General features: G+C 46.5%; 1 protein-coding gene across 3 annotated transcripts in view; it reads left to right on the top strand.

The window, feature by feature from the left end:
• Window positions 1-26,841, top strand: part of KCNQ5 (potassium voltage-gated channel subfamily Q member 5) — a 455,253-nt gene extending 428,412 nt beyond the window's left edge. For all 3 annotated transcript variants that reach the window (XM_073225085.1, XM_073225083.1, XM_073225084.1), the window contains 4 exons: window positions 4,028-4,136; window positions 20,406-20,537; window positions 21,513-21,639; window positions 22,537-26,841. In XM_073225085.1, coding sequence (XP_073081186.1) covers window positions 4,028-4,136; window positions 20,406-20,537; window positions 21,513-21,639; window positions 22,537-23,499 — 1,331 coding nt within the window. In that variant the 3' untranslated portion in view covers window positions 23,500-26,841. The remainder of the gene's footprint in view (window positions 1-4,027; window positions 4,137-20,405; window positions 20,538-21,512; window positions 21,640-22,536) is intronic.
• The last annotated feature ends 670 nt before the right edge of the window (window positions 26,842-27,511 follow it).

Raw genomic sequence — 27,511 nt, 5'->3', positions numbered from 1 at the left:
TGCCTGAGGGCTCACAGAGGGGTTTAAGCCCCTAGGAATCATGAGAAAGACGTCTAAGGTGTCATGAACCTCACTGGAAAGAAAATTGACATCTCAAGGTACTCATGAAGCAGAAAGGTTTTCCCCATTTTTGTGGCTTTGAAATAAGGAGAAAAATTCCCTAACTCAGCCCTTGCTTCAACACATGCCAGCAAAGATATATTTCCTATTCATTTGCTCTGACCAAAAAAATACAAAAAAAATTTTGTTAAGAACTGAATTTAATTTGTGCCTTGAACAATCAAGTTATAGGTGACATAACACAATCCCACAATAAGATGCCTTCGGATATAACGCCCTTGGGGACCGACTCCCATCTTCGGCCCAGCCCTGCTCCTGAACAGCACCGGGAGACTGAAGCTCTAACTGGGACGCAGGACGGGAGTGGGGGGGCCGCAGCATTAGGCTGGGAGGAAGCGGCCTTGTCCTCGCTTGGGACGCTCGCAGTTCTACTCCCAGGCAGTGCCAGCGAATAGTTTCGCTATCTTTTAACTTTCATGCTTGTTGGGACAGTACACGCCTGCCGAAAAAGCTTTCCATTAACCTCCTCATAAAAGGGCCCTGGGTTTTGCGCTGTTTGTTATGTGCCATTGTGTTATGATTGGTTATTGTTTTTCAATAGCTAAGTCACTGATACAGCAGCACTGCAGGAGCTCCCTTCCCTGGAACCCCAGTGTTCCGAGATACAAGATGGGTCCGTGTTAGAAGCGCCTCTCACTAGTTTAGATGAGGAAGAGCGGTCACGTGCTTATTTTGAAGGGCAGCATGAAATGCTCTTGTGAATTCTGTACTGAGAGCGCTGATGTGCATTATTCAGTCCTTCCCTGGGGAGCGGACATCTGGGTGTGTCCCGGGTCCCGCGGCTCCGTGGTGGTGCCCGGTGCCTGCACTCTGCCTGCCACCCAGCCCGCATGGGAGCCCCTGCTCCTCCCACTCCACACACACCCTCCCCCAAGTTCCAGGGAACATGCATTTCCAGGTCTCTCTGGGGTGTGGCTGCCTCTGCGCATGGCCGTGAGCTACACTGCTCGGAATCCGATCGTCTCTCACTGTCGTGGGGTCACTTCCCTGGCGACCGTGACAGCCGGGTGCACGCAGCCATGTGAAGCAAAAATGTAATGCAGAGAAGGGAATCCAGGTGCCAAGAAGAGAAGCGAAAACGGACAATCCCGAAGAGTCAGAGCGGGTCTCAGGGTCAGGCAGGGCTTAGCGGTGCAGCTCCAGAACCACCTGCCCAGACCTAAATTCCGGCTGTCACTCTCCACGTGGCCCTGGGCAGGGGTCTTGGTTTTCTGTGCCTCACTTGCACACTGTAAAACAGGGGGTGGAAATAATACATACCTCGTGCGGTTTGTAGCAATTAATCAAAGTTCTTAGCACCTAATTAGATTTCCCTGGCAAGTACTTATCACTATATTCCCACCATCATTATGGTCCTTGAGTGAAGAAATAGAAACCTGGAGAAAATGTTTCCCAGTTGTGCTGGTTTCCCAGAGATGCCGTAACAAACCACACACACTGGGCAGCACGAAGCAGCAGCAGTTTGGCCTCTCAGCTCAGAGCCAGGGCGTCAGGGGGTGGGTCCCTTCTGGAGGCTCTGCGGGACCCCCCGTCCCAGCCTCTCCCTGCTTCTCAGCCGCCCCCTATCCTCAGCGCTCTGGGCTTGGAGGCGCGTCACCCCGGCCTCTGCCTCGTCTTGTCGGTGTCGCTGTACCTTCTCCTTTCCTCTCGTCTCAGGACGGATCCCCGGGTCTGTGTCCTGCCTCACCCAGGACGAGCTCGCCTGCAGCCTTACTCTAATCACATCTGCAAAGACCCTTATCCAAGTCAGGTCATATTCTGATGCTCCACGTGGATATGAATTTGGAGCAACAGTATTCAACCTACTAAGTGCAGGTTGGAATCAAATTGGAGGAAGGAATTGGGATCAGTTCCTGGAAGGACGCCATCTGAGCCTGGGCATTTTTGGCCCCGAAAGGGCTGTGCTGGGCAGGTGGTCAGCCAGGGAAATGAGCTACCTCAAGGTCGCCACTGAGCCAGAACCGACCGCCAAGCAGGCAGCCAGCCGGCGTCCTGTCCCATGGGCCGCAGGACACTTCTCTGGGGAGGCACTGCAAGCATCAGGCTGCACACTTGTCTCTTTCTTGCTCTGCTCTCTCCTTACGGGCTGCCTGCACTCTCCAGCCCTCTGCCAAGCCCAGAGCTCACTCGTGCACTGGGATACCCCATAAAGGGCAAGGGCTTTGGGGCTTCCAGGAGCTGGACTTAGTGACAGGCTCTGCAGCTCACCAGATCCACTTAATACTTTTGTGGCCTCAGATGAGGAGGTCGTTCTTTCAGAGCCTCAGTTTCAGCATCTAAAAGCCAGGCACAATATCACCATGAACGTGCAGAGTCACTGTAAGTGAGAACAGGAATGTCCCCAGGAACTTCTCCTGAGTGGCTGGCGTGACGTCCATGCGTGGCTGCTGTCACTGTCCCTGTGGTGAGGTGGTGCTGCTGTCTGGGCCCCTCACTGGGCTTAAGGGCGCAAAGGCCAAAGGGACCCCTAATGAGATCCAGAAAACATCCCTTCCTCCACCACTGCTTCCCTCCCAGCCCACCACACGCAGCAAACCCACAGCAAAGAGGTCGGTGCAGGGACACGCCGGCAGCATTCCCGGCACGGGCCCTGCTGCACAGCCTGCCCCCCGGCCTTTCCCAATCCTGCTCCCAGCCGGGCCCAGCCAGGCAAATGCCAGGCACGACTTAGCGGACAAGCGCTGGGCCGGCAGAGGCCACAGGCAGCAGTGTCAGTCCTTCGCGCACGTTAGCATTGAAGGCTTAGCTAGTGTTTGCAGGCTAATGACCCATCTCTCGAGAATACATTTTTATTACTTCATCTACTTTACTCCTAAGTAATATGTGTTCACTTATAAATTTTAGAAAACATAGTCAAACAAAAAGAATAAAATTTTTCTTCATCCCAGATAAATACACGAATTTTTTTCTTTTTTTATAACTTATTTTTTATGGAAGTATCATTGATATGGCATCCTATATTGGTCTCAAGTATATAGCACTGTGGTTCCAGTTACCCATATTATTAAACCCCCCCCACTTTTGGGGTTACTATCTGTCAGCATATAGATTCTTTCTTTAATAATGTATTGTTACATTTTCCGAGTCATTAGTCTTCAACATCATTTTTAACAGCTTCCTAACATCCCACTATATAAACATACCAATATTTATTTAATTTGAATCTGTTTTCAATATTTTGTTGCTGAAAACAGAGCTTCAATAATAGGAATTCATTCCTTAGTAGTTTTATGAATCCTTACTAATTTGGTATTTATTGTAACCCTGCCCCCTTTTCCAAGCTTTGCAATTAACCCAAAAGTTCATTTGTTCCATTTATAAGGAGCTGGTTTTATTATTCAGTATGAAAATCTCCCAGCGTTGGCTGTATTATGTTAAACAAGCTCCCCCCGTGGGCTGCCTGTGTCCAGTAACTGAAAAGTAGTCAGTGTTCTTGGGTCTGACTGTTTATACACTTGTCTGGGGCACGGGGCTAATGGGGTCAATGTCACGGCTTTCTGGCTCTGTATATACAAGCCGGCTAGTTAAATATCCAAAGACTCTTTCTGCAGCTCCCAACAGCTGTTATTCCAGTGCTGGCTGTTAGTCTCAAAAGCACTGGGCAGACAAGCATGGGTGGATCAGCCCAAATCCGTCACCACTACCCATAAGGCAGTACGTCAACAGCTTCGTCTTTCCTGAGGAAAACAGCTCAGAAAGGGATTCATGTCAAATCACACAAAGTTAGTGAGGCTGTAGAAAAACGAGACAGATTAATGCTGGGAAAAAAACAATTGGCTGACCTTATACGTATCTTGATTTATAAGCTTGGTCTGTGAGTTCGCCCCTGTTCCTCTGCAAGACAAATTGAGCACCATGCTTTAAAGTGCTGGTGGGGATTTATTTCACTGGCCATTTTCTCTTGCAGTGGACACAGCGCTTGGCACTGATGACGTGTATGATGAGAAAGGATGCCAGTGCGACGTATCAGTGGAAGACCTCACCCCACCCCTGAAAACTGTCATTCGAGCTATCAGGTTGGTGGAAAACCTTTGAAAACTGATTCAGAGGCCTACCTCTGATTATCTGAATGACTGTGCTGCTAAATTCTCTTTCCTGCAGGTAAATCTCCTGGAATAATTCCTTTTTCTTTTCCTATTCATTCACATGCCTATTAAATTCTGAAATATTTTTTCTTAATACAAAACTCTACTGTGTTCAACACAAAGTATGTTAGAAAGGGTGGGAGGGACTTGAAAAACCAGGCCATGCTAGAGAGATTACAGAATTGGCTTGTCATGTGAACATGTTTCCTTAAGGATATCTATCTATCTAGATAGATGATAGATAGATATAGATAGATTAGATAGATAGATAGATAGATAGATAGATAGATAGATAGATAGACAGATGATAGATAGAGAGATAGATAGATGATAGATAGATAGATATAGATAGATAGATGATAGATAGATAGATAGATAGATAGATAGATAGATAGATGATAGATAGATATAGATAGATAGATAGATAGATAGATAGATAGATAGATAGATAGATAGATAGATAGATAGATAGATGATAGATAGATAGATTAGATAGATAGATAGATAGATAGATAGATAGATAGATAGATAGATAGATAGATAGATAGATAGATAGATATAGATGATAGATGATAGATAGATAGATAGATAGATAGATAGATAGATAGATAGATAGATAGATAGATGATAGATAGATAGAGATAGATAGATAGATAGATAGATAGATAGATAGATAGATAGATAGATAGATAGATAGATAGATAGATAGATAGATAGATAGATAGATATACACACACTAATGTATATAGATGCAATTGGATTTTTAAAATTATTTTTGTGACTTTTGTATCAAAGAAAACTCCTTCTAGGTTATTTCAAAACATGTTGAATACAAAAAAAAAAAAAATGGGCACCAGAAGCTCCCGACAGTGAGTTGCTCCTTTCCTTCTGAAATATAATCTTAGAGGCTGACCCCAGTATGCTTCCCCTACCCATGGCAGAAAGCTATTACCCAAAGCAACTTACTTTCAGGATCCACTCCCTCCAAAAACTTCAGGATCTGGACCAAATGAGTGACCACATGCACCGCCTGCCCAGTTTGATCCCTTTGGGAGAATTTGTGTTGGTTAGGGGACCCTAAGTGACTGTATTGCGAAGAAAAACTTCTGACCATTTTGGCTTTTTCTGTCTCTTACCAAGAAGCCAGAGGATAGCTTAAAATATCCAGCTCAGTTTAGCTTTTCAGTTACTTGGTCTAATCCCAGATATCAGTAGGATTGGTCATGTACTTCTATTTTTAGTGGGCCATTTAGCATGTGAGGCACTGCTGTACTTCATGGTTAGGGGCCACCAGTAAAGCACAGATGAGCTGTCAAGATTTTGGTAAATGTCTGTGGGTACAAAGAAAGTCATGGCAGGATGACAATGTGCAGCACAGAAGGAAGCAACTTCAATGCCCGCTTGACAGATGGATGGGTAAGGAGGGGGTGGTGCATATACACCATGGAATATTACTCAGCCATAAAAAGAATGAAATCTTGCCATTTAACACATGGATGGACCTAGAGCATGTAATGCTAAGTGAAATAAGTCAGAGAAAAAGACAGACACCATAGGATTTCACTTTTATGTGAAATCGAAAAACAAAAAGGAACAAAAACACACCCACAGACACACAGAACAGACGGGTGATCGCCACGGGGTGGGGGAGGAGCAGCGGGAGGAGATGGGGGGATAGAAACGTGTGCCGCAGAAGATGCTGAGCCTTATCTGTAACAGCAGCCGAAAAAGAAATGCAGCTTTGAGGAAATGAACCAGCTGCTCCTTGGTGGGGCCCTCCGGCAACGAGCGCTGCGGGTGTCGGGGGCTGGGGAGGGGGACCATGGCCACCTCCCACCCTGGACGCCCCAGACTGTGCCTCTCACTCATCATAATTGTTAACTGTTAATGCTCCCTGTCTTTCTCAAAGTACCCCAGTTTGGACAATTACATGATCCCCCTACCTGGGGAACCTAAAAGCCTCGGATAACATTTAAGCCCAGGAAACCCAACGACATGTAGTGGATGACGCCTGAAGCTTCCAGTGAAAGGGACAGAAAGGCCATAGGAGGTGGTGGCCACTGGCCACATGAGGCTATTTAAATTTGAATTAACTAAAATTAAATAAAATTTAAAAATCAGTTCATCAGCGGCAGTATCCACATTTAAAATGCTCAAGGCCCACAGGCGGCTACTACTACATCCTCCGAGGAGATAACGGTCATTTCCTCCATTCCAGAAAGTCCTGTTAGGACCGTTGGAGAGGTCACCTTGAAAGTCTTTACACTCACTCATTATATCCCTCAAAGACCCTAAAGGGAAGGTGGGACAATTCGTCCACAGATTGGTCTCACTTGCAGCGAGCACCATAAAGTCTTATCTAATGGGAACAGATTAGGTTTTCCTAAAAGCCGTACTTCACCCGGTTCGTCATCTCCCGTGACCTTCCGAAGCCTTCTGGGTTTGCCTCACAACCTCTCCAAAGAATTGTGAACTGCAAGAAAGAAAATGAAATAGGTTTATTCTGCTAGCTAAGCACTTTAGCAGCAGTTTAAGACTTACTTTCCTAAGGTCCTCTTGAAATTTGACTCATTTTTGAAAAGCCCTTTGCAGAATTCCCTTGCTGTTCAGAATTCTTTCTTGCTTCTTATTTTTAACAGAATTTTATTATTTACATGTCTCCTTTTTGCAGATTCCTGAGGCTTTCTGCTTGTTCCTTTGTGACACAGGAATGTCTTCCTTCCCCAAACACTGATTCTGCTTGGAGGGGCTTTTTAAAAATCACTGCTAAGTTCCACTTAAAATTGTTGGATTCTATAAAAACATAATAGCTACACTCAATAGTTAATAACTTAATTGGAAATCTTTGGCTCGTGATAGTACTTAATTTCTAAAAAAACTTGATTAAAAGACCAAGAAATACAGTTAGTTCTGTAAAGGAATTTGCAGTTATGAATCCCAAAATATTTTGCAAAAGTGTCCTTTCCCTGAGTCTAATTAAATACATAAGCTGAAGCTCCGTTGACTGGAATATACTTTGCCAGAACACGTCACCTCTTACAGCTCACCTGAATTATTTTATATGTATGTTACTAATTGCAAGAGTGAGCTATCTATTATTATACATCTCTAAAATAGCAACATTGTTTTGGCATTTTCTTTATTATTTTTTGGTTGTTTGATTATTTAATGTGAATACTTAAATATGCCTTTTGTCTTCCAGTAGCTCGTACAATAATAATAGTTTTTCCTATGAGCCAAATTAAAATTAAACTGTTAACAGAAATATGTGTTCCACTGCAAGGATGACAGCATGGAAAATAATATTACCATATTCACAAAGAACAAAGTAGGAATTCTTGTTTTTGGTGATTAATATTTATTAAGCATCTGTCATCTTCTAGTTTATAGCTATTTTGAAAGTAAAGATTCTCAGGCAATGAGACTGCTGCCAGGCAGCTGCATCTGGGGAGGTCTCACCCTGTGCACCAGGTGAAGCCTCACCCTGGATGGGGGTGGGGGGCTCTTGACTGAATGAACAAGAATCCTCGAGCAGGTCAAACGAGTGCGTGCAGGTAAGGAAGGAATCCATTAGAGTGAGAGCAGCAGGGAATGGCAGCTGGCTTGCAGGCAGCAGAGAGCAGGGAAGCCGAAATAGGACAGAGAGAGTGAGGACTTGTGCTAAAGTCTGGAAAATAGAGTGAAATAACTAAGTAACCAAGATGCTCACCACTGGAAGAGCTCAGAGACAAAATGCAGTAAGTTGAGCAGCGAGAAGGCTTTATTTAAAGAGTGCACACTTGAAGAAAGGGGAGTGCAGGCGGCCTCAGAGAGGAGGTGCACTTAAGGGCTTAGGATTCTGTCTTTCAGTGCCTTCAAGGAATGGGGCAAAGGGTGGCCGGGGTGGGGGGCTTTGTTGGTCGCAGGTCTGACCTGTGCTCTTGTGAGGTCTCTCTGCAGGAGGCTCCTCGCCAAGACAGTGGTCCTCAGGCACTGGGAAGATACAAGTCAGGACGGCTTGCCCTGCTTTAAGACAGGGTGGGTTGCTGTCTGATTACCAAGGAATGTATGTTAGGAATCTCACCTCCTAACTCCCTCCTTCCTAAAATGGAATCTTAGCCTCAAGAAGGAGTCCCTCTGCTTCTCGCTATGCTGTTTGTATCTCAGCATTTTCTGTCACAGGCAGGAAAAGTCAATCATGATGCTCATCCCGTGTCCCTGCCCCGCATCTGGAGATCAAGGCCACTCCCCAGACTTGTCTGGGTTCTGCGACCCAGAACATTTGGAGGCACTTTTTTAAAGGCGTGACATCATCTTTTATAGTAATGACAGTGGCTATTCTTAAACATTTCCAAAATATGTCTTAAAAGACAAAAAAAAATAGTTTTGTATGATTCCTCCAGAATTACCACAGATCATTCTCAGAATATTACTAGCAGGAGTGAACAAAATTGCTGGATATGTGAATCCAAATTCATCTCTGGCAGCGAAGACTGTACTCATTGTCAGCGGAAGTTCTGTGTCTCGTTAATGATTTCATTCAGATCATGGAAAGTTTCTTCTCATCCACTCACAGACACTAATTTCTAACTAGAAGGATGAAATTAGCAGGGAAGTAAACAGATTGAAAAGCAAATCGACAAACTCTTGAACATTCTACACACTTCGCTCTGCGTCGAGATGTATCGCTCACTGGCGTTGGCTGGTGAGTCCACTCCCCTCGGCTCCTGTCCCCCCGCAACAAAGAACCAAAGGGCAGCGGCACAGCGGAGAGGCAGAGAGAGAGCTTTCTCTGAATGCACTGGAATGGAGGGGCGGCCCAGAGTCAAGGCCGACAGAGGCAGGTTTACTTGCTTCTCTGGAGTAGGGCAGAGAGAGTGGGGACCTCTGTGCGAAGCCTGGAGAGCAGCACGGGGCGGCAAAGGGACAAGGTCCCACCGGGAGGGCACAGAGACAGGGTAGTAAGTTGAGCAGTAAGACTGTCTTTTAAAGATACACATTCCAAGAAAAGGGGAGCATAGGCGACCTCAGAGAGGAAGCGGCACACCCAAAAGCTGGGACTCTGTCTTTCAGGGCTTTCGAGAATGGGGCAAAGGTAAAGGGTCAGGGGGCGTGGGCCTGTCAGGGGGCCTCATCTCGTGATTCTGTCTCTGGTGAGGGACACGTGGCGTTGCCCGCAGCCAGTCCTCTAGGTGATTCAGGAGGAAAAGCCCTTTGTTCCTCTCCGAGGCAGTGGCCACCCCCGAGTGTCGGGAGCACATCAGTTAAGACTGCTGGCCTTGCCTTAGGTGAGTGTCTCCTGTTCTTATTATGCTGATCTTGTCATTTCTTTTAGGAAAATCCATCATGATGCTTGCCCCACATCTCTGCCCCATCTCACGGGCATTAGCTAGAGCAGGTCCCGAGGTCAGAGACTTTGGAGCAAACTCACATTGCAAAGGGGATCAGCTCCGTGAGCCCTTTCCGGCGCTCTGGCTTAACCTGATCCACTCCCTGCGTTCTCGGTGGGTTGCACCCTCTCTTCATCCCGCTCGTATCTGTCCTTCTGCCTGACTCTAGGGCTTCCATAACAAAATACCACAGACTGAGTGACTTAAGCAACAGAAGTTTGTTTCCTCACAGTTCTGGAGGCTGGAAGTCCAAGGTCAAGTGTCAGCGGGGTGGGCCTGTCTCCTGGGCCTGCAGACGGCGCCTCCACGCCGTGTCCTCGCGCGGTCCTCCTCATGTCTTCTTCTCAGGACACCAGGCATATCGGATTGGGGCCCACCAGGACCTCATTTTGCTGTAATTACCTCTGTCCTACCTCCAGACAGCCATCTTCTGAGGAATGGGGCCTAGGGTTCCAACATATGAAATTCAGGCTCTACACAATTCAGCCCATAGCTCTTACCAACACACTAATTTTCCTATCGCTGTTTGAAAAATATTTTTTCAGGCACACCATCAACATTTTCAGATTAAAAATAAGCCCCCCAGGGCACAGGGAAAGCACTATAGCACAGAAAAGACAAGTAGTGCCTCTAGCATCTTACTACGCTGATGGACAGTGACTGCAATGGGGTGAGGGGGGGACTCGATAATATGGGTGAATGCAGTAACTAACTACACTGTTGCTCATGTGAAACCTTAATAAGATTATATATCAATGATACCTTAATAATGAATAAATAAAAGCTCCCCCAGTTACCTGGATATGTTCCCTCACAGTTCCAAACATCTGGATATTTGGGAATCGCCGAAGAGGCGGGCTGGCTGTTACCATTCAAGCTCATCCTTGGCATTGTTGAAACACCACAAGTGGGAACCTCGGGCAAAATGCCACACAAAAGTTCATATATGTTCAGTTATTTGAGATAAGAAATAATAGTCATATCCAGTACAACTCTCTATTTATAAGGGGACTGAAAACAATACATTTATTTGCGTTCCTAAAGCGAACAGGCCATGTAAATTCTCACACACACCCAAAGGCAACATCTGGGGGGGCCAGGCAAAGGACGGGGCAGCTGGGGAAGAGCCTTGTTAACACAGTGCAGCGCTACGCTTACCTGTTTCATACCAGCATTTGTTCACGAGCTTCCGTATCAAAGATCAAGGCCGCTGCCAACAAGATCCTCAACAATTGCTATTTCTTCGGCTAGTTTTATAGAACCAGGTTTTCTGTCCATCATTAGGAGAGGAGTGAAATCTAGTGAAGACAGCTAAAACCTGGGCACGGCGATCACTCGTCATTTTGAAAAGGAACAGCAGGGAGGCTGTTGACTGTGTCGTGTTCTTAACTTCTGTTAACATTTCCATGCAGTCGTCACCAGGCCTGCTCTGTTTCACCTGCATGCAACCTTTCATTTCCCAGACTGAATCAGCCTTCCTGAAAAATGAAATGCATAATTAAAGTCTGGGGTGAAAACTCAGAGAATTCTTTGTCCGCAGCTGCAGCCCGACTTTACTGTGGCACCATTGGCCAAGTCTACCCCACCACCTGCCCACCCAGCCCCTGGCCTCCCGAGGGCCGCTTAGGGAAGGTGACCCAAGCAACAGCCTCTGTGTGCCCGGGGAAGGGCACACCACCTCTCTGATGGCAGGGGATGGCAGTGGCATGGCCCTGCAGGGCTGTGGTGAGCACGGAGTGGTGCTGGCAGGGCCCCTGGAGCAGTGCTGGGCCAGGGGCCTGCCTCTGTCCCTGCTCGCCACCGCACCCTGCAGGTGTCTGGGTTCCTCCACGCCTTCCCAGTGAGCTGCCCCTGTACCTCTCCTCTGCTTGGCCAGACCCTCTCCTTCCTGAGCTCCAGCCACGCCTGGGTGCTCGTGCAAGGACGTGTGTGTTAGTAGCGGACAGAGAACGTGGGAGAGAGGTTTGGCTGAAGAGAGAAGCAGGAATGGGTTTACTAAGTACAGAAATAAATGCATCTCTTTGGGGCTTCATTCTAAGCCTTGGGGGCGACTCCGACCACAGTGCTCAGATTGGGTTGGAAAGGGGGCTAATGTCACAATGCCTGCATCTGCAGGGCCCTGGGCCAGGCCGTCATGACGAAGGGCAGTGAAGGAGGGATTCCAGAGCTCTTCAGACAGAAAAAGTGGTAGGATTTGGATATTTACTGTTGGAGGGATGGAGTGAAAGCACAGGAGGAGGCACGGATAGGCCCCAGGGGCCTGGCTCCTGGGGAAATGGAGCATCGCTGCCAGTGTTGAGTTTAAGGTGTCCCAGTGGGGCCCAACCAGCAGGTGCACCCCTGGATCTGAAGCCCAGAAGAAACCTGGAACGGGGACTCGCCTGGTAGTCATCAGTATGGAAACACGCAGTTTTCCGAAGTGTCACCCCAAGGAGAGTGTGGGAGTGAAGAGAGAAGATGATCAGCATAGAATCTAACGGTGCTGCCAAAGGCGGCAGGTGTCCACGCAGACGGACGGACGGGAACAGCAGGGCCAGGTGAACGGGAGCCAGGAGGAGGCAGGGCCCAGCCGTGTTCAGTGCTGCTGAGATCAGGAAGCTAAAGCACAGAAGGCGCTCCGGAAGTGGCCCCCCGCAGGTCCTCGGCGACTTTGGAGGAAAATTCGAGAGGCAAAGGGGTTCAAAACCAGATGGTAAACAGAACGGTTTTTTAAATTATCTATCAGAATCTTTCATTCTAATAGGAATACCGATGACATGTCAAGAGCTTCTAAAATCGCTCAGATCTGCTCAGCGAAGAGCAGAACCCCGATGACTGGCCAGTTTCTGAGATGGGTACCCGCACATCAGGCCTCGCTGCCACCCGGGCTGGGCGATGAGGTTTCCCAGCTCCCCCCCAGTGTGTTCTTCCTATGCTGAAAGGCACGTAGGGGACCATCCTCCGGACCATCCCCTAAAATGCGTTCTCAACTCTGAATCCTCAAGTCTCACTTCATACTCCAGACGAGAACCCTCCACAAACAGAAAAGACGAGGCGCATGTTTGCCATTGCGGGTTTTTGTTAAATCTATGAGCTGTTTCATCGCCACCAGTCCCTGATTTTGCTGATGGCATGTCACCTGCTTCCGCAGACACCCTGGACAGCTGCGTCTCTGGCAGGTTACAGCAAAGGACTGTGCTGTGGGAACATTTTGTGGATCATTTAGCACATACTTTTGAAATCAACTAATATATTCCCTGGAATAGTCTTTCCATTTATTTCTTTTTGAAAACAATTGCTGGTGGGCACATATTGCTCTGAAGCTGCATCAAATGAGTGTTCTCACTGAAGACATACTCACTTTGCCACATCTAAGTTTTAACCTAATTACTTGGTTATGATTTAAACTGTGTGTCTTGGTCATTACCCTGGCTAGAAATATTCTAGAGCAATTGGCCCGTATGGGCACTTGATGTATTTTCTCGCTCATTTCCCGCTTGAAAGTTTATGCAGGATTTTGTCTTCCTAGGAACGCAGAATTCTCAGATGTAGTCACCATATCAGTGCTCACAAAATCCTGGGAGGAAAGTTAACCATTTGCAGACTTTCTTGGGTCCAGAGTTCTTGCTTGGATTCTACTAACTCATCCCCTTGAAAGAAAACCCACCTAGTGTATAGGAGAGCCTACTAGGTCCAGACTATAAAGCACAGCCCTCTTCCCGGGGAGGAAACAGGGCGGCCACAGGACGTGTCCCAACCCCACACCAGCCCGTGGGCTACCTCTCTGCCCCCGCAGGAGGGGCATCCTGTGGGCCATGTAGGAGGGGAGCTAATGTGCCCTGCCGAGAGCTGAAAGCAAGAGAGGACGACTGGTCCGCACCTCTAGGCGCCCCTGCGGCCCTTGGTCACCGGCTAGTGGCCAAACTGAGATGAAGGAAGAATGAGGGAGTCTTGGATTTATAATTCTGTAACATTTTTAAGGCATCTTCAGAACCCGAATACTATATATACAAATGCACATCTGTATTATTGAATTATGTTTATGTATTAACAGGAAAATAATAATAAATCACCCAAACAAGTAACACATATGCCTTCAATAGCGACCCAAATCATCAAGTCCCAGAGCCCTAGCTGTCTGCTGAAGCGGCTCTGCGACCAGCACCACCCCCGACCAGTCTCCAAGAGGCCAGAGGGGGCTGCCTGGGGGAGATTCCGAGATCGGCGGGCTCTGAGCCCCCTCAAGGGTGGGCCTGGGGCCCCAGCTGTGAGGCAGGTACAGGCTGTGTTTCTGCCGGTCGGAGGCCAGGGGCTGGGACCGTCCACACTGGGCCGGAGGAGGGTAGGGAACGCATGTCAGTGGGGTGAATCAGCCTAACCGGGCAGCACAGAGTGAGACGGGGTCGCGGGGAGACTCACACACATCCGTGCCAGAATGTAAGATCCGGGAGCTCCTGGGGACCAGAAGGCACGCTTTCCACACCCCCCGGGGGAGCGGCCCCACTGCGCCCAGGGAGAGCACCGGGCTGCGGGTGAGGATGCTCTCAGCTGCTATCGGAGCTCTGGCACCCCCCGCCCCCCACTCTTGCCTTCCACCAGGACTGCAGACCGCGTGCTCCCCGGAGGCTTCTTCCACCCTGCCAGCTCCTTTTGAGCAAGGCCAGCGCTCTTCGGCACCCGGCACAGGCCGAGCACCCGCGGGAGGCGCTCAGGAAGTACTCGGTGGCTGAGCGAATGCACCAGTCACCCGGCACTCCCTGTCCCTTCCCAGGGAGTCTTTGAAGGATTCACGGCCTTCGTGACTACTTCTGCATGACCCGTCAGGCCTCACCCAGGCAAGGGGGTGCCCGCAGGCATTTGGGTTCGCATTGGAGGCCTGCCACCCGTGCACACTGACACCTGCCCTAGGGCTGTGATGTGTGTAACTTAGAAGATGCATGTGCAACCTACCGTCACTTCTCGGCATGGGGTCAGGGAGCGTGGACATCCTCCTGGCCGGCCCCCCAGGCCCACCTCCATTTCAGTAGTTCTCAGCTCGGGCTGCACATTATAATCCCTGAAGACTTTTGTGACATCTCTGGACCCAGGCACAGGCATGTTCTAAAGCTCGCCGCCGGATTGCAGCGAGCAGCCCAAGGGGAGGCCTCGGCCAAGCCTCTCCATCGCCAGCGGCCTCCCCAGCCCCCGGGCCCCGTGCCCTCTGCTCCCTGCGCGGCGTCTGGCTCCTGGCCGGGCCCGTCCATCCATCTGGTGGGGCAGAGTCACCGCCGCTTCTGTTTTCCGATGGTTCTTATCTCTGCATATTCATAGGCCACAGGGCTCCCGATTTGGAGGACTGGAACGAGACTTTTGCAAGATTGTATAACTCATATAATGGATCACATGCACCTACGTTTCCTTGTAAGCGCACATGTTTGTGTGCATAAAGAGAGAGACTCCACCCCGAATGTAACTTTGCTGGTATTTCTGGGTGCTTGGAAAATTCTAGGAACAGACTTGTTTCAGCCTCGAGACGAGGCCCTCGCTCAAGGTGCGTGGCAAGGCTGCCCCGCCCTCCGGCGGCGCTCCGCCCCCGGCCCTTGGAGGGGACTGACCTCGGGGCTCCCGCGGGCCTCAGTGCCATTGGCTCAGCCAGGACCATGTACCCTCCTCAGGAGGAGAGGCCAGAAGGTCACCCACCCCTCAGCCTTTGCTTGGCCACTCAAAGGACCGTCCAACCACACCCGCAAGGACAGGACAGTCACTGAGCACCTACTGCGTGCCAGGCGCATGTGAGCAAGAAGAGCCCCATTTTATCAAACTATCTTTTCTGTTGTTGGTATTTTGTGTTAAAACATAAGATCTTAATTAAGACAACAGTACAATATTGTGGTTAAGCACCCAGCCCTAGAGCCAGACGGGTTCAAATCCCAATTTCAACTTCAATTTTTAAAAATAAATAAATACTTATTAACTAATTAATTTTTTAATTGAAATTAAAAATAAAATTTTAAAATATTTTGAAACAATAAATAATACAATTTTAAATCCCAATTCCACACTTACTAGCTGTTTAACCCCCTGCAAGTTACTTAACCTGAGCAGCAGTTTCCTTATCTGCAGAATAGAGGTGACAACAGTACCATTCTCACAGCGCTGTATCGTAAAGTCTGGCATTATTATCATCTTAAACTTTAAATGTAAATTTACTTTAGAATGACTTGCTCAAACACCCCTTTCTACCAGGCAATACATAGATCATATGAAGCTTCTTCTGTGAGCATGTGGGAGGTCGCCAGTGTCTTCTGCGTCTTCTCCAGGCCACCTCTCAGGCTTTTCTTTATTCCTGGCCTCAAGGCATTTCCTCATGCCCTTCTTATCTAGACCAGGGGTCAGCAAACTATGATGGGGGCCCAAAACCCAGCCCAGGGCTTGTTCTCGTAGTGGAGTTTGGCTGGAGCATGTCCACACTCATTCGCTTACACACTGCCTGGGGTTGTTTTCAAGCAACACCACAGAGCTGAATGGTTTCAGCAGAGACCATAAGACCTGAAAAACATAAAATACTTTACTGTCTAGCTCTTTACAGGAGAAAAGCTTTGCCCCTCCTCTAGGCTTTGAGTCATTCCAGATTTATGCCCAGCTATGTTTGGAGGGTGGAGACCCACACCCTTGAGACTGGCCCGAGGGCAAATCAAGATGTGGAGTCTTCACTCCCACCTGCCAGCCTCTAAGGGTTAGCGCTCCACCCCTTCACCTTGCAGCCAGAAGTCCAAGTATCTAGCAAACAGCACACAGGTGTTGGCATCAGCGATAACCTGCCTCTTCCTAGGCATGACCTTGGACAGGCTCTCCCTCAGTGATGTCCCACTGACAGCGTGAAATCAGCTACAGTAGGAATATTTACACCACGGAAATTGGCAAACACTACAAACCAAAATTATAAATATTAATTGCAACTATAAAACATGGGTTTCCTTTTAATTTGGCTTTTCTTTGCATAAGCTAGCTCATAAACAGTAAATTATGTAAATAACATGAAATTATATAAGGTTTGCATAAAATATGAGTGAGAGCGAGAATGTAATACTGTCTGTTGAATACCTTCAAATTGTTGCTTCTGTTAAAGTATTTTTGGAAGGAAAAGAGAAAAGCAGCTTGTCACTTTGAAACAACCACAAAAACTCACATAACTCTATCAGGAAGCAAGGGCAGTGCCCGTCAGGGCCAAACAGACTTCAGTTTGGAGGCACACGTGTCCGCTGCCGGGCAGACAAGCCACCGACCGCAAATGCCGGAGCTGCCGCGGGGGGAACACACCAACTTAGGCCAAAGCTGCGCCCTGCACGCAGGGTGGTTTCTGCTGCCACGGGCAAGAGAAAAACTGCTGACGGTGCCAGTCAGTCTTCTCAGCAACTCCAGAGTTGATGCTGTGGGAAACCGGATGATGTGGGTGTGAGAACCAGGTAGACCTGGGGTGGGGGTCCTGGCTTTCTTCATACCAGTGGCTTGTCTGGGGGCGAGTCACTTAAGTGCTATGAAAGGTAAGGCATATAAAGTCCTTCATGTAACAAATGGTAATACCAGTGAAAATACAAACCACCATTTCAACAAGCAGAACCACCTATGGATAAATAAAGACAATTTCCCTTTTTTCCTGCCCACCCAGGCACCATTAGCTACTCTGAGGATAAGTAACAACGGGTTCTGGCTGTTACATTAGCTTTTCTTCTGGTTTTATTCTTAACATTACACAGACTGGAACACCTTTTCTTTTTCTCTTTCTTTCCTTCCTCCTCTTATTCAACAAGTGTTTCTGGCTACTTTGTGCCCGGAGTTGTGCTAAGCCTGAGTGCACGACGTTGAAGAACAGAGGGAGTAACAATAGTTAACGTTTACTAAACACTGACTTGTTTCTGAATCTGAGGTGATTTATTTAATTTTTTATTGAAGTATAATTGATAAACAATATTATATCGGTTTCAAATATACAGCATAGTGATTTGACAGATACACACACTATTAAATCCTCACCTCAACTAGTGTCGCTACTGTCAACACAGATGTTACAGAAACATTGGCTACATTCTCTACGCTGTACTTTCATCCCCGTAACTAATTTATATTATATTGAAATTTGGGGCCTCTTTATCCCTACCACCCTCCCCACCCACCCACCCCAACTCCTCCTCCATGGTAACCACCAGTCACTTCTCAGTGTCTCTGAGTCTACTTCTGTTTTATTCACTTGTTTCATTTTGTTTTTTAGATTTTACTGAGCATGATACCCTCTAGGTCCATGCTGTCACAAATGGCAGGATCTTTCTCTTTTTTATGGCTGAATATTCCATTGTGTATATGTACCTCCTTTTCTTCATCCATTTCATCTATTGATGGGCATTTTAGTTGTTTCCATATCTTGGCTATTGTAAATAATGTGGCAATAAACATGGGGGTGCATATGTCTTCTCAAATCAGAGATTTTGTTTTCTTCAGGTAAAATCCTACAAGTAGAATGACTGGGTCATATGGTATTTCTATTTTTAATTTTTTGAGGAACCTCTATTTTGCTTTCCACAGTGGTGGCACCAGTTGACATTCCACCAACAGGGTAGGAGGGCTCCCTTTTCTACGCTTGCCAACACTTGTAATTTTTTTCTTTTGGATAGTGGCCCTTCTGACTCGTGTGAGGTGATGATATCTCACTGTGGTTTTGATTTGCATTTCCCTAACAATTAGTGATGTGAAGTATCTTTTCATGTGCCTGTTGGCCATCTGTATTTCTTCTTTGGAGAAGTGTCTGTTCAGGTCCTCCACCCATTTTTTAATGGGGTTGTCTTTTGGTGTTGAGGTGTGTGAGTTCTTTATATATTTTCGATGTTAATCCCTTATTGGGTAAATTATTTACAAATATGTTCCCCCACACTGTAAGTTGCCTTTTTGTTCTGTTGATGGGGTCCTTTGCTGTACAGAAGCTTTTTAGTTTGATGTAGTCCCACTTATTCATTTTTCATTTTATTTCCGTTGCCCTGGTAGATGTGTCCAGAAAAAAATTGCTCATGCTTATGTTCAAGAGATTTTTGCCTATGTTTTCTTCTAAGAGTTTTATGGTTTCATGTCTTATATTTAGGTCTTTAATCTATTTCGAGTTTACTTTTGTGTATGGAGTTAGTGGTCCGGTTTTCACCACCATTTATTGAAGAGACTGTTTTTTCCCCATTGTTTATTCATGTCTCCTTTGTTATATATTAATTGACCATATATGTATGGGTTTATATCTGGGCTGTCTTTATTTCTGTTCCATTATCTATGGGTCTGTTCTAGTGCTAGTATCATGCTGTTTTGATTACTGTAGCTTTGTACTATAGCTTGAAGTCAGGCAGCATGATGTCCCCAGCTTTGTTCTTCTTCCTCAAGATTGTATTAAGCACTGACTTTTGCATAAGAGACCCACCCCTGCCTGCACATAGCTGACAATCTAGTATGGGGAAACATGTATTTAAAAAACAATCACTCAAGGCCAGAATTTCATAGGATACACTATTTTGTTACTTTTCTCAATTTTTCACTAGAGGAGACTGAGCCACAATGAAACCTAAATGCTGTTTTTAAAAAAATGAAGCTAAAGCTAAATATTAAGAAACTAAATTCAAACATATTTCCTCTGAAGAAGTTTGCTTAAATGTCTTTGCAAAAACTAAGAAAGCCAAACAAAAAACCTATCCTGAATAAAGAGGTGGGTGGAGAAATTGTGGCAGAGAGAGGGACCGAGAATATTATGGATAAATGGTTCAGGAATAATTAAGAGTCCAATTCACTTGAAGTTAATAATACAATTATAGGATGGGGTTTATGGGGCTTTTTAGCCAATAAAACAATTTGGATTCCCTGCAATCAGCTATCACTTAGGCTAGGTAGTGAGTATTTTCTGTTTAAATTCTATACATGGTCCTATTCCACCCACTTTCCACCAAGGGACAATCAATTTTGGTTTGTAGAGCCCAGCTGACTGATTAACAACCTGGGATCCATGAATGTGATAATACAAGTCTATGAGCCATTTAATAGTTGAAAAAACACCAAAAGACTTAACACTTACCTACAATAAGACTGCATACTCATTAAACTGTTACCTGCTTTCTTCAGGAATAATATGTTACTGCAGTAACTGGTTATCTAAGCAGCTTAGCTATTTATGGCATCATAGACTTTATCGATGAAATATTGTTTTAAAATGTGAGGTCCATGTTGGGGGAAGCATTGTAATAAAAGAGATATCTGTCTCTGAAAACCTTAAACATCCAAGCTTAGTTGATAAATGTGTTATGTTTAAAACAAAAGGAACTTGGCTGGCTAAATGAGCAGTATTCTGCAGAAATAATTTGTGAAACAAGATTTTCATAAATATCTATACAAATGTCCATTTCTCTAGAGAGAATAAAAGCTTTGCAGACATATCTGCATCTCAAGATGCATATAGTTCTATAAAAGGTCATTTTAACAACCTTTATACTTTTTAAGGGGTGCAGTCTCTGAGTGTTTTATCTCAGACTTCAAGGGGCCACATGGAAAAGTGGAATTGCATTTAGACTGTGGTTTTAATTCAGTTTCAATGGAAGTTAAAACGGTAAAGCACTTAAAATCTAGTCTCTTTTTTAGTGTGTTTTTCTTCGCTCAAGGTATGTATGCCTCACATGAGATATTCTTAAATTGTCCGCTATAATCTCAGGCTTTTATGTGCATTTCTGTAGAAGCCTAAAATAATTCGACTTTTTCCCCAGAGGGTTTTATATTTATATTTACTAGAAAGCTATTTGGATATCTTCCTTTAGTGAAGTTATGAAGATTAAAATGTAACACATTGCTTTTACAGAATTATGAAATTTCATGTTGCGAAACGGAAGTTTAAGGAAACATTACGCCCATATGATGTAAAGGATGTTATTGAACAGTATTCTGCTGGTCATCTGGACATGTTGTGTAGAATTAAAAGCCTCCAAACACGGTAAGCGATTAAAATGTTAATTGCTGTAAAGGAATAGCATTAAAAACTGAGAGGAAGTTCTGTTGTAGAGAAAACTCTTGAATCCCGTATGTCTAATTTTTCATGGACACCCGGACTTTGCTTTCAACATAGGTTTTATTCAAAGATGTCAATCAAGCATTAAAAGCCTCCAACCATACACACAGTGTCTCCATTTCCTTATCTGTAAAGATAGGGATAATATGAGCACCTGCCTCCCAGGTTGTCATGAGGATTGGATTAGTCGATACCTGTCAGTAACTCCTGATAATTCAATCCTAGAACACACGAAAAAGGAGAAAGTAATTCCAATGTAGGCGGATCAAGTCTCCTTGGAAATTGTTTTAAGTCATCCTGTGTTCAGGTTACAATCTCTGCCTAGGTGGCCATGGGCTTCCAAGTCCTTTACTAGAACCATCTATGGCTCCCAGGGTTTTTATAAAGGTGAACTGCTGCAGAATTTTCAGAACTAATCTTAAGTTTCCACCTCATGTGGTGTATATTCTTCAACAAGAATTCCACAGAAACAGAGATGATAGCTTTCTTATCTGCTTCTCTCCCACCTATCAGATGTACAGTAAATGTTCACTGAATAATCTGTTTTAGTAACATGAAGTAATCAGAATTATGATTTTGTGGTATTTTAAGTAGTTGAATTCAGGAAATGTCTGGTCAGAGATGGAAACAGGACAGTTACTTTTAGTTGAGAACAATTTTGCCTACAGAAGATTGCCCTAAGTGACTTCACCACATACCAAAATCATGAGAAAATTAGTCGCATGTGTATGTAATTCTCATGTTCGGGAATTCAGCACATCAGCTGGAACAAGTTCATTTGTATTTCCTCTTACATAAGTTAAAGAAAATTGTCTTTAGCTTTTCAAGACATTTCATTCTGGCATAGGGTTTCCTCCATCCTCAGCTCTCGTATAATCAGATCCCCTCTTTCTCTGATAGTGTTGATCAAATCCTTGGAAAAGGGCAAATCACATCTGATAAGAAGAGTCGAGAGAAAATGCCAGCAGAACACGAGACCACAGATGACCTCAGCATGCTGGGCCGCGTGGTCAAGGTCGAAAAACAGGTATGCTCAGCCACGCGGGTTAACTTGTTGGCCAGAATATTTTTTAACCATAAGTGATTATAGGCAATTGGATATATTTTCATGATTAATATATTTTAAAAGGAATGAAACCAAGAACGAGAGAATGAAATGAAATTTTATTTGGGCCTAGACAGTGTTCTCTAAAGCACTTTCATTTCCATACAAGGAATAGAACATTTCATCTCATCAATTAATACTTGAACAGGAAGATACGGATTTGCAACAAGTAACAAATAGCTGTTTTTTATTTGTGCTTTGGTTATTTTTCATTGTGTGCCTTTTATGTCGCTCTTTAAAAAAAAAAGAAAACCTCACTATGACTAACATGTACCTGGAATGTTTGTTAAACCTGAGACTGTAGCTTCTCGTACAATTTGCCAGAAATCAAATCACTCCCCCATCTTAATCATGTATATTCCAAGTACCAATTCTGAAGCATTTTGTACCTTTATTTTTGAATTCAGAATTACCTAGATTGATAAAGTCTTGATTTCATTATAGAATGAGTTCCTTAGTGTTTTCTTAATGTAGAGTCCCAGAGGGTCTTCACGGATCGGCCTGGAAGGCCTTACGTTACGTTTGTCCGGCGCTCAGATGCCTTTGCAAACCTCAGCTGTCCATTTTAAAGAGCTGGGGCAGGGGTCTGATGGGAACTATGCAGAGGCCACAGCGCCCCTCCTGACCCTTCCTCGGCCCCTGCTCCCTGCCCCCCGCCAGGCGGTCCGAGCTCGGGTGGGACGAGGGCCAGGGCTGCGTTGCACTGCGTACTCAGTACTCAGTGGTATTGACGCACCTGGCCTCCACTGTTCAATCCCAGAAGTGGAGCCCGTTCCGGATGGCAGGCTATGCTCACGCGACCCTGTTTTCCCACGTTAGGTTCAGTCCATCGAGGCCAAGCTGGACTGCCTGCTCGACATGTACCAGCAGGTCCTCCGGAAGGGCTCCGCCTCCGCCCTCACTCTGGCCTCCTTCCAGGTCCCACCCTTTGAATGTGAACAGACATCCGACTATCACAGCCCCGTGGACAGCAAAGACCTGTCCAGTTCCGCACAGAACAGCGGCTGCTCGTCCAGGTCGGCCAGTGCCAACATCTCTGGGGGCCTGCAGCTCATTCTGACGCCAAACGAGTTCAGCGCTCAGACTTTCTATGCGCTCAGCCCTACTATGCACAGTCAAGCCACGCAGGTGCCGGTGAGTCAAAGTGACGGCTCAGCAGCGGGGGCCCCCAACAGCATCGCAAACCAAATACTTGCCGCCCCCAAGCCAGCAGCGCCAGTGACCTTACAGATCCCGCCCCCTCTCCCGGCCAGCAAGCAGCTGCCGGGACCAGAGGCCCTGCACCCGAACCCCGCAGGCTTCCAGGAAAGCGTCTCCGACGTCTCCACCTGCCTTGTGGCCTCCAAGGAAGGTGTCCGGGCCGCGCAGTCCAGTCTGGCCAAGGACCGCTCTCCAAGGAAAAGCTTCGACACAGGAGGAGAAACTCTGCTGTCCGTCCGCCCCGTGGTGCCCAGGGACTTGGGCAAGTCTCTGTCTGTACAAAACCTGATCAGGTCGACAGAGGAACTGCAGGTGCAGCTTTCAGGGAGCGAATCAAGTGGCTCCAGAGGCAGCCAGGATTTTTACCCCAAGTGGAGGGAATCCAAATTGTTTATAACTGATGAAGAGGTGGGTCCTGAAGAGACCGAGACGGACACTTTCGAGGCAGAGCCGCAGGCGGCCAGGGCAGCCGCGTGTGCATCGGACTCTCTGCGGCCCGGCAGGTCGCGGTCATCTCAGAGCGTCTGTAAGGCCGGAGAAAGTGTAGATGTCCTCAGCTTGCCGCCCGTCAAGCTGAAATGAGTCCTTCGTTTTCCTTCTAGGCATAGCGGTTCTTCAGCCACACACGGCACTGCATGAACTACTCTGAAAGCCCTTCTAAGAGGTTAAACAGTGAGAATCGGAAAGAACCCGATTGGTGGCGTGGAAGCCCCTTATCTTTTAACTGCATGAAAATGCATGTTTAGGGATGGCTGAAAGTCAGGGTACAGCGACATGAAGCCCCCCATTTAGGGACGTACCTTGAGTTAAGCATCCTGAGAAATGGAACACTGCTAATGCCACGGGGAGTATAAGAATGTCAAGATGAGACCAGTTCGAAGATCTGAAAGCGGGAGTAACCACCCTCAGATTGCAGGAATTTCTGCTTCGTGATTAAGTACAATATACATTTCCAAAATCAGGCCATAATGTATATTTCAAAACACAATGGCTATCATCAACAGCTGCTAACAAGGTACCGAGTAAAGCAGAATTTGGGAATAGAAATGGCTGCTTATCTCAAGATGCATTTGCCAGCCCATTCCTACCCGGTCATTGTATTATGAACGTCGTCGGAATGTCCGTGCGCGTGCTTCCCGTGAGGTGGCGTGTGGCACGCGGCTTTGCACACCACGCTTATGTTGTTCTTTATGACGAGAATGTTGTTCAAGTAGCCGATGTGCATATAATGACCTTCAGGGCCAGTGGGGCAAACGGACTGACTGCTCGGCACCCTGACTCCCTGGGCACTATTCCCTGTGGCCGAATCACCTTCACACATGGGCGACGAGGCACTGACCAGCGGAAGGGCCAGTGTGCGGGGGCCATCCCCCCGCAGCAGAGCCACCCCAGGCAGACGCTGCCTGTACAAAGGGGAGTGACTACAAGCTGATCCCGCTAAGCTGAGGTACAGGCCGGGTCCCCGAGAATGGGACATTTGAGTGAGACTGCTGGGGGAGGCTTGGAATGAATCCAGACACAACACCAGGAAGTAGGTGACGTTAAAAGAAGATGATGTCCCCCTCAAATGGCAAGGGGAGAGAGACAAACCAAAATAAAAGTATCCGATTTTTTAGAAAATGAATATTGTAGGGACTCCAACTACCTAAACATCCCTTATTCTTATATATAAACAGAGACTTCTGCAAGGTATTTATTTTTTAAGAGGCCCTGAATGGTTTTTGCTATTATGTAGTACATTTTGCACAGGAAAGGCTACAGCTAAACGTGCTTTACTTTTTATACTGTCATGAACATTCTCCGTTTTCCCCAAGACTGTTGCCCCAAATCTGAAGTTACTGGTCCCGTTTCCTGGTGTAAACATGCACAGTTGGAGGGCAGGGAAGCCCGGCAGGGCCGCACATCAGAACACTGGACCGCACATCGGAGCAGCCAAAAGAGCACGGGAACCAAACCAAAGACGTCGTCGGCCGAGAGCAAGCGATGCTGCCGGCCTGTCGGAACCAGGGTGGCCCGCTCAGCCCGGCAGAACTTCGGCCATGGTGAGGATAACAGAACAGAACCTCAGCTCAACTCAACTCCAGCCCAGAAAGAGTTCAAGAAGCATATTCCCCGGGCATGGTGCTGCCTCCAGGAAAACTCCGCCAGCAGCCAGGAAAAACAGCAGGGGTGTGGATGGCTGTCCCGAGGCAGGAGGGGACTGACCCCACCAAGCCCGCCCAGCTCTCTCCCACAGCCAGCTCCGTCCACCCTGGGCTCTCCCCTCTTCTCTTCTCCATTAGCTGCTCAGCCCTTCCCTGCCTCCAGTTAGGAGCTCACCGGGCCTTAGCCAGCCTCCATCCCCAAGCAAACCACCCCTCTCTGCTCCACCTAAAATGTGCTTCTCAGCCTTTTAAAATCTCTGCCCCTTTTGATAAACTCTGAAATGTTAACAGCTTCTTCTTCTCACCCACCTGGATTCCGGCACACTCCCCTGGAGAGTGTGATTCAGAATCTTCTCAGCTGCTGGAGGCACACGGAACATAGAGTCTAAATTTTACACTCCAGTTAGAAAGGTTTTGTCAAGCTTTTAAAGCAATTGTTTTCATTTCTGAAAGAAACAGGATTTTAGTCAATTATTAAATGCTTTTCATCTACCCATGTCTCCACTCAACGTGAAGTTGTGATACAGCCTCCCAAGGAGGTTGTACACATACACACACACACACACACACACACACACACACACACACACACACACTCCACTGACCAACAGCCAGGTACCCGCCTGCCCTCGGCGGGCTCTCTCCAAATATGACTCCAGGAAAAGGTGGGAGGCAGCAGCTTTCAGGGAGCAGTGATTCTTGGACACACTCTGTCCTGGGTCAGACCCCACTGGCAGCAGAAATTCTGAATGTACTGGGGACCCCTCCTCAGGCCTCCGTGGGCCTCAAACACAGTGCAGTTCATCCAGCATTGCTAAAGGCAAAGACACAGAAACAAAACCTCACCGCGTCACTGAGGTCTTAACCATAGCAAGACGTGATGAACCGTGTGGTGAAAAACTCCACTGAAGCCATGACCATTTTGTGTCCACCTTACTCACGCACAGAAATTCTTGGATGTTCAGAGAGCTGTAATGTGTGAGAGCTCTAGGGTTTTGTCTGTTGGGTTACTCTCTGTGTTGCTGAGAGGGGGGTCTCCCATTTACACTTAGCAAAGCCCCGTTGGTCAACCCCAAATGGTGTCTTGGGGCACAGGGTAGGAGCCCTAAGTAGCCATGTGCTCCCAGCTCAAGTTCAATACGCAGGCTTGATCGCGCTAACACTTACCTGCAAACACCCTTTCTAGGAGCTAAGGTTTTTGCTATGTCTGAGCTAAATGTTTGCATTTTGTTCAACTCAATGAGTATCTGTAGATTGCAAGTTTTGTTTAAAGTAAGACACTTTGAGTTTTCAAGTCTATCTCCTGCTCTAAGGTGCCTTTCTCACCTCCCTTTGACTCAGTGATTCTGAAAGTTCCTAATTTGCAGGTAAACAGGTCTAGTAGAGGGAAAATCAGGCACAAAGTGACTAAGTCTTATGCCCATTTGCAAAGCAAAATATAAGAAAGGGTGAAACCTTTGCAACTAAGTTAATGAATCATTCATTCAACCAGTTTGAGAAAAGTGTCATAAATATTAACTTATCTCCCCAGAAGCTGATATTTTTTGCCTTAAATGACTTGGTTGTGTTTTTGTAAAAGAAACTTAATTTAATATAATTATGTGCATTTAAGTGAGCAGTTCTAAAAGTCAAGTATGACAATACAGTTGTCTGTTTCCTGAAAACAAATAAATCAGGAATATCATATCCATTTCAAGCTATCATTAAAATGTAATTTCCTTGGCTCTCTTTTACTGAGATTATTTGTTTTAAAGTAAAACATTAAAAAGATGTCTATAAACAGATGGTGTGACTGTTTTTATCTGGAACTATCTCGGTTGGTTTGGAACTGACTGGTCCCAGACAACAAAACTGTGTATAGATTTGGCCTAAAAGATAAAAACTATCTTGTTGCAATGCTCCTGAAGAAATCATTGGTAAAGTTTGGGAATGGGGGAGATTTGCGAATGTTCCTAAGGGCATCATAAGAAAAATTAACTTGATATTTATCAAAACTCAGATACCAGTGCATGAGCTCTGTGCTAACTCTAGTAAAAGGGTTTGCTAAAGAGGGGATAGGGAATGGGGTTCAGGCAGGCACCCAGATGCTGAATGACCACTGGGGCACCTGCCCAGCTCTGCCTCACTGGGGGAGGGCTTCTCCCAAGGGATCCTTGCCTTCCTCCCAGAAAACTCCCAATCCTACCGTTCTAGCAGCAATTTTGCTCTAAGGGTCTATGCTTAATTCCCAGGCAATTATTGGGAAGTATGCTCAGAATGCTAGAACTCTGCCACACCAAGCAACAAGACCTTAGCAGAGGCATTTTAGACACAAGAAGAATGAGGTAGTGTTATTACCTGGAGGGTGACATGAGGGGACATCCCACCACGGCTCTAATGAGATCAAACAGGGATGCGCCTATCCTTCCACCTTCTAGAGAGAAGTGAAAATAAAACTGTGGAAGGAACGT

Source organism: Manis javanica, chromosome 16, assembly GCF_040802235.1.
Source record: "Manis javanica isolate MJ-LG chromosome 16, MJ_LKY, whole genome shotgun sequence".
NCBI lineage: Eukaryota > Metazoa > Chordata > Mammalia > Pholidota > Manidae > Manis > Manis javanica.
This window is presented reverse-complemented; position numbering and strand designations above follow the sequence as displayed.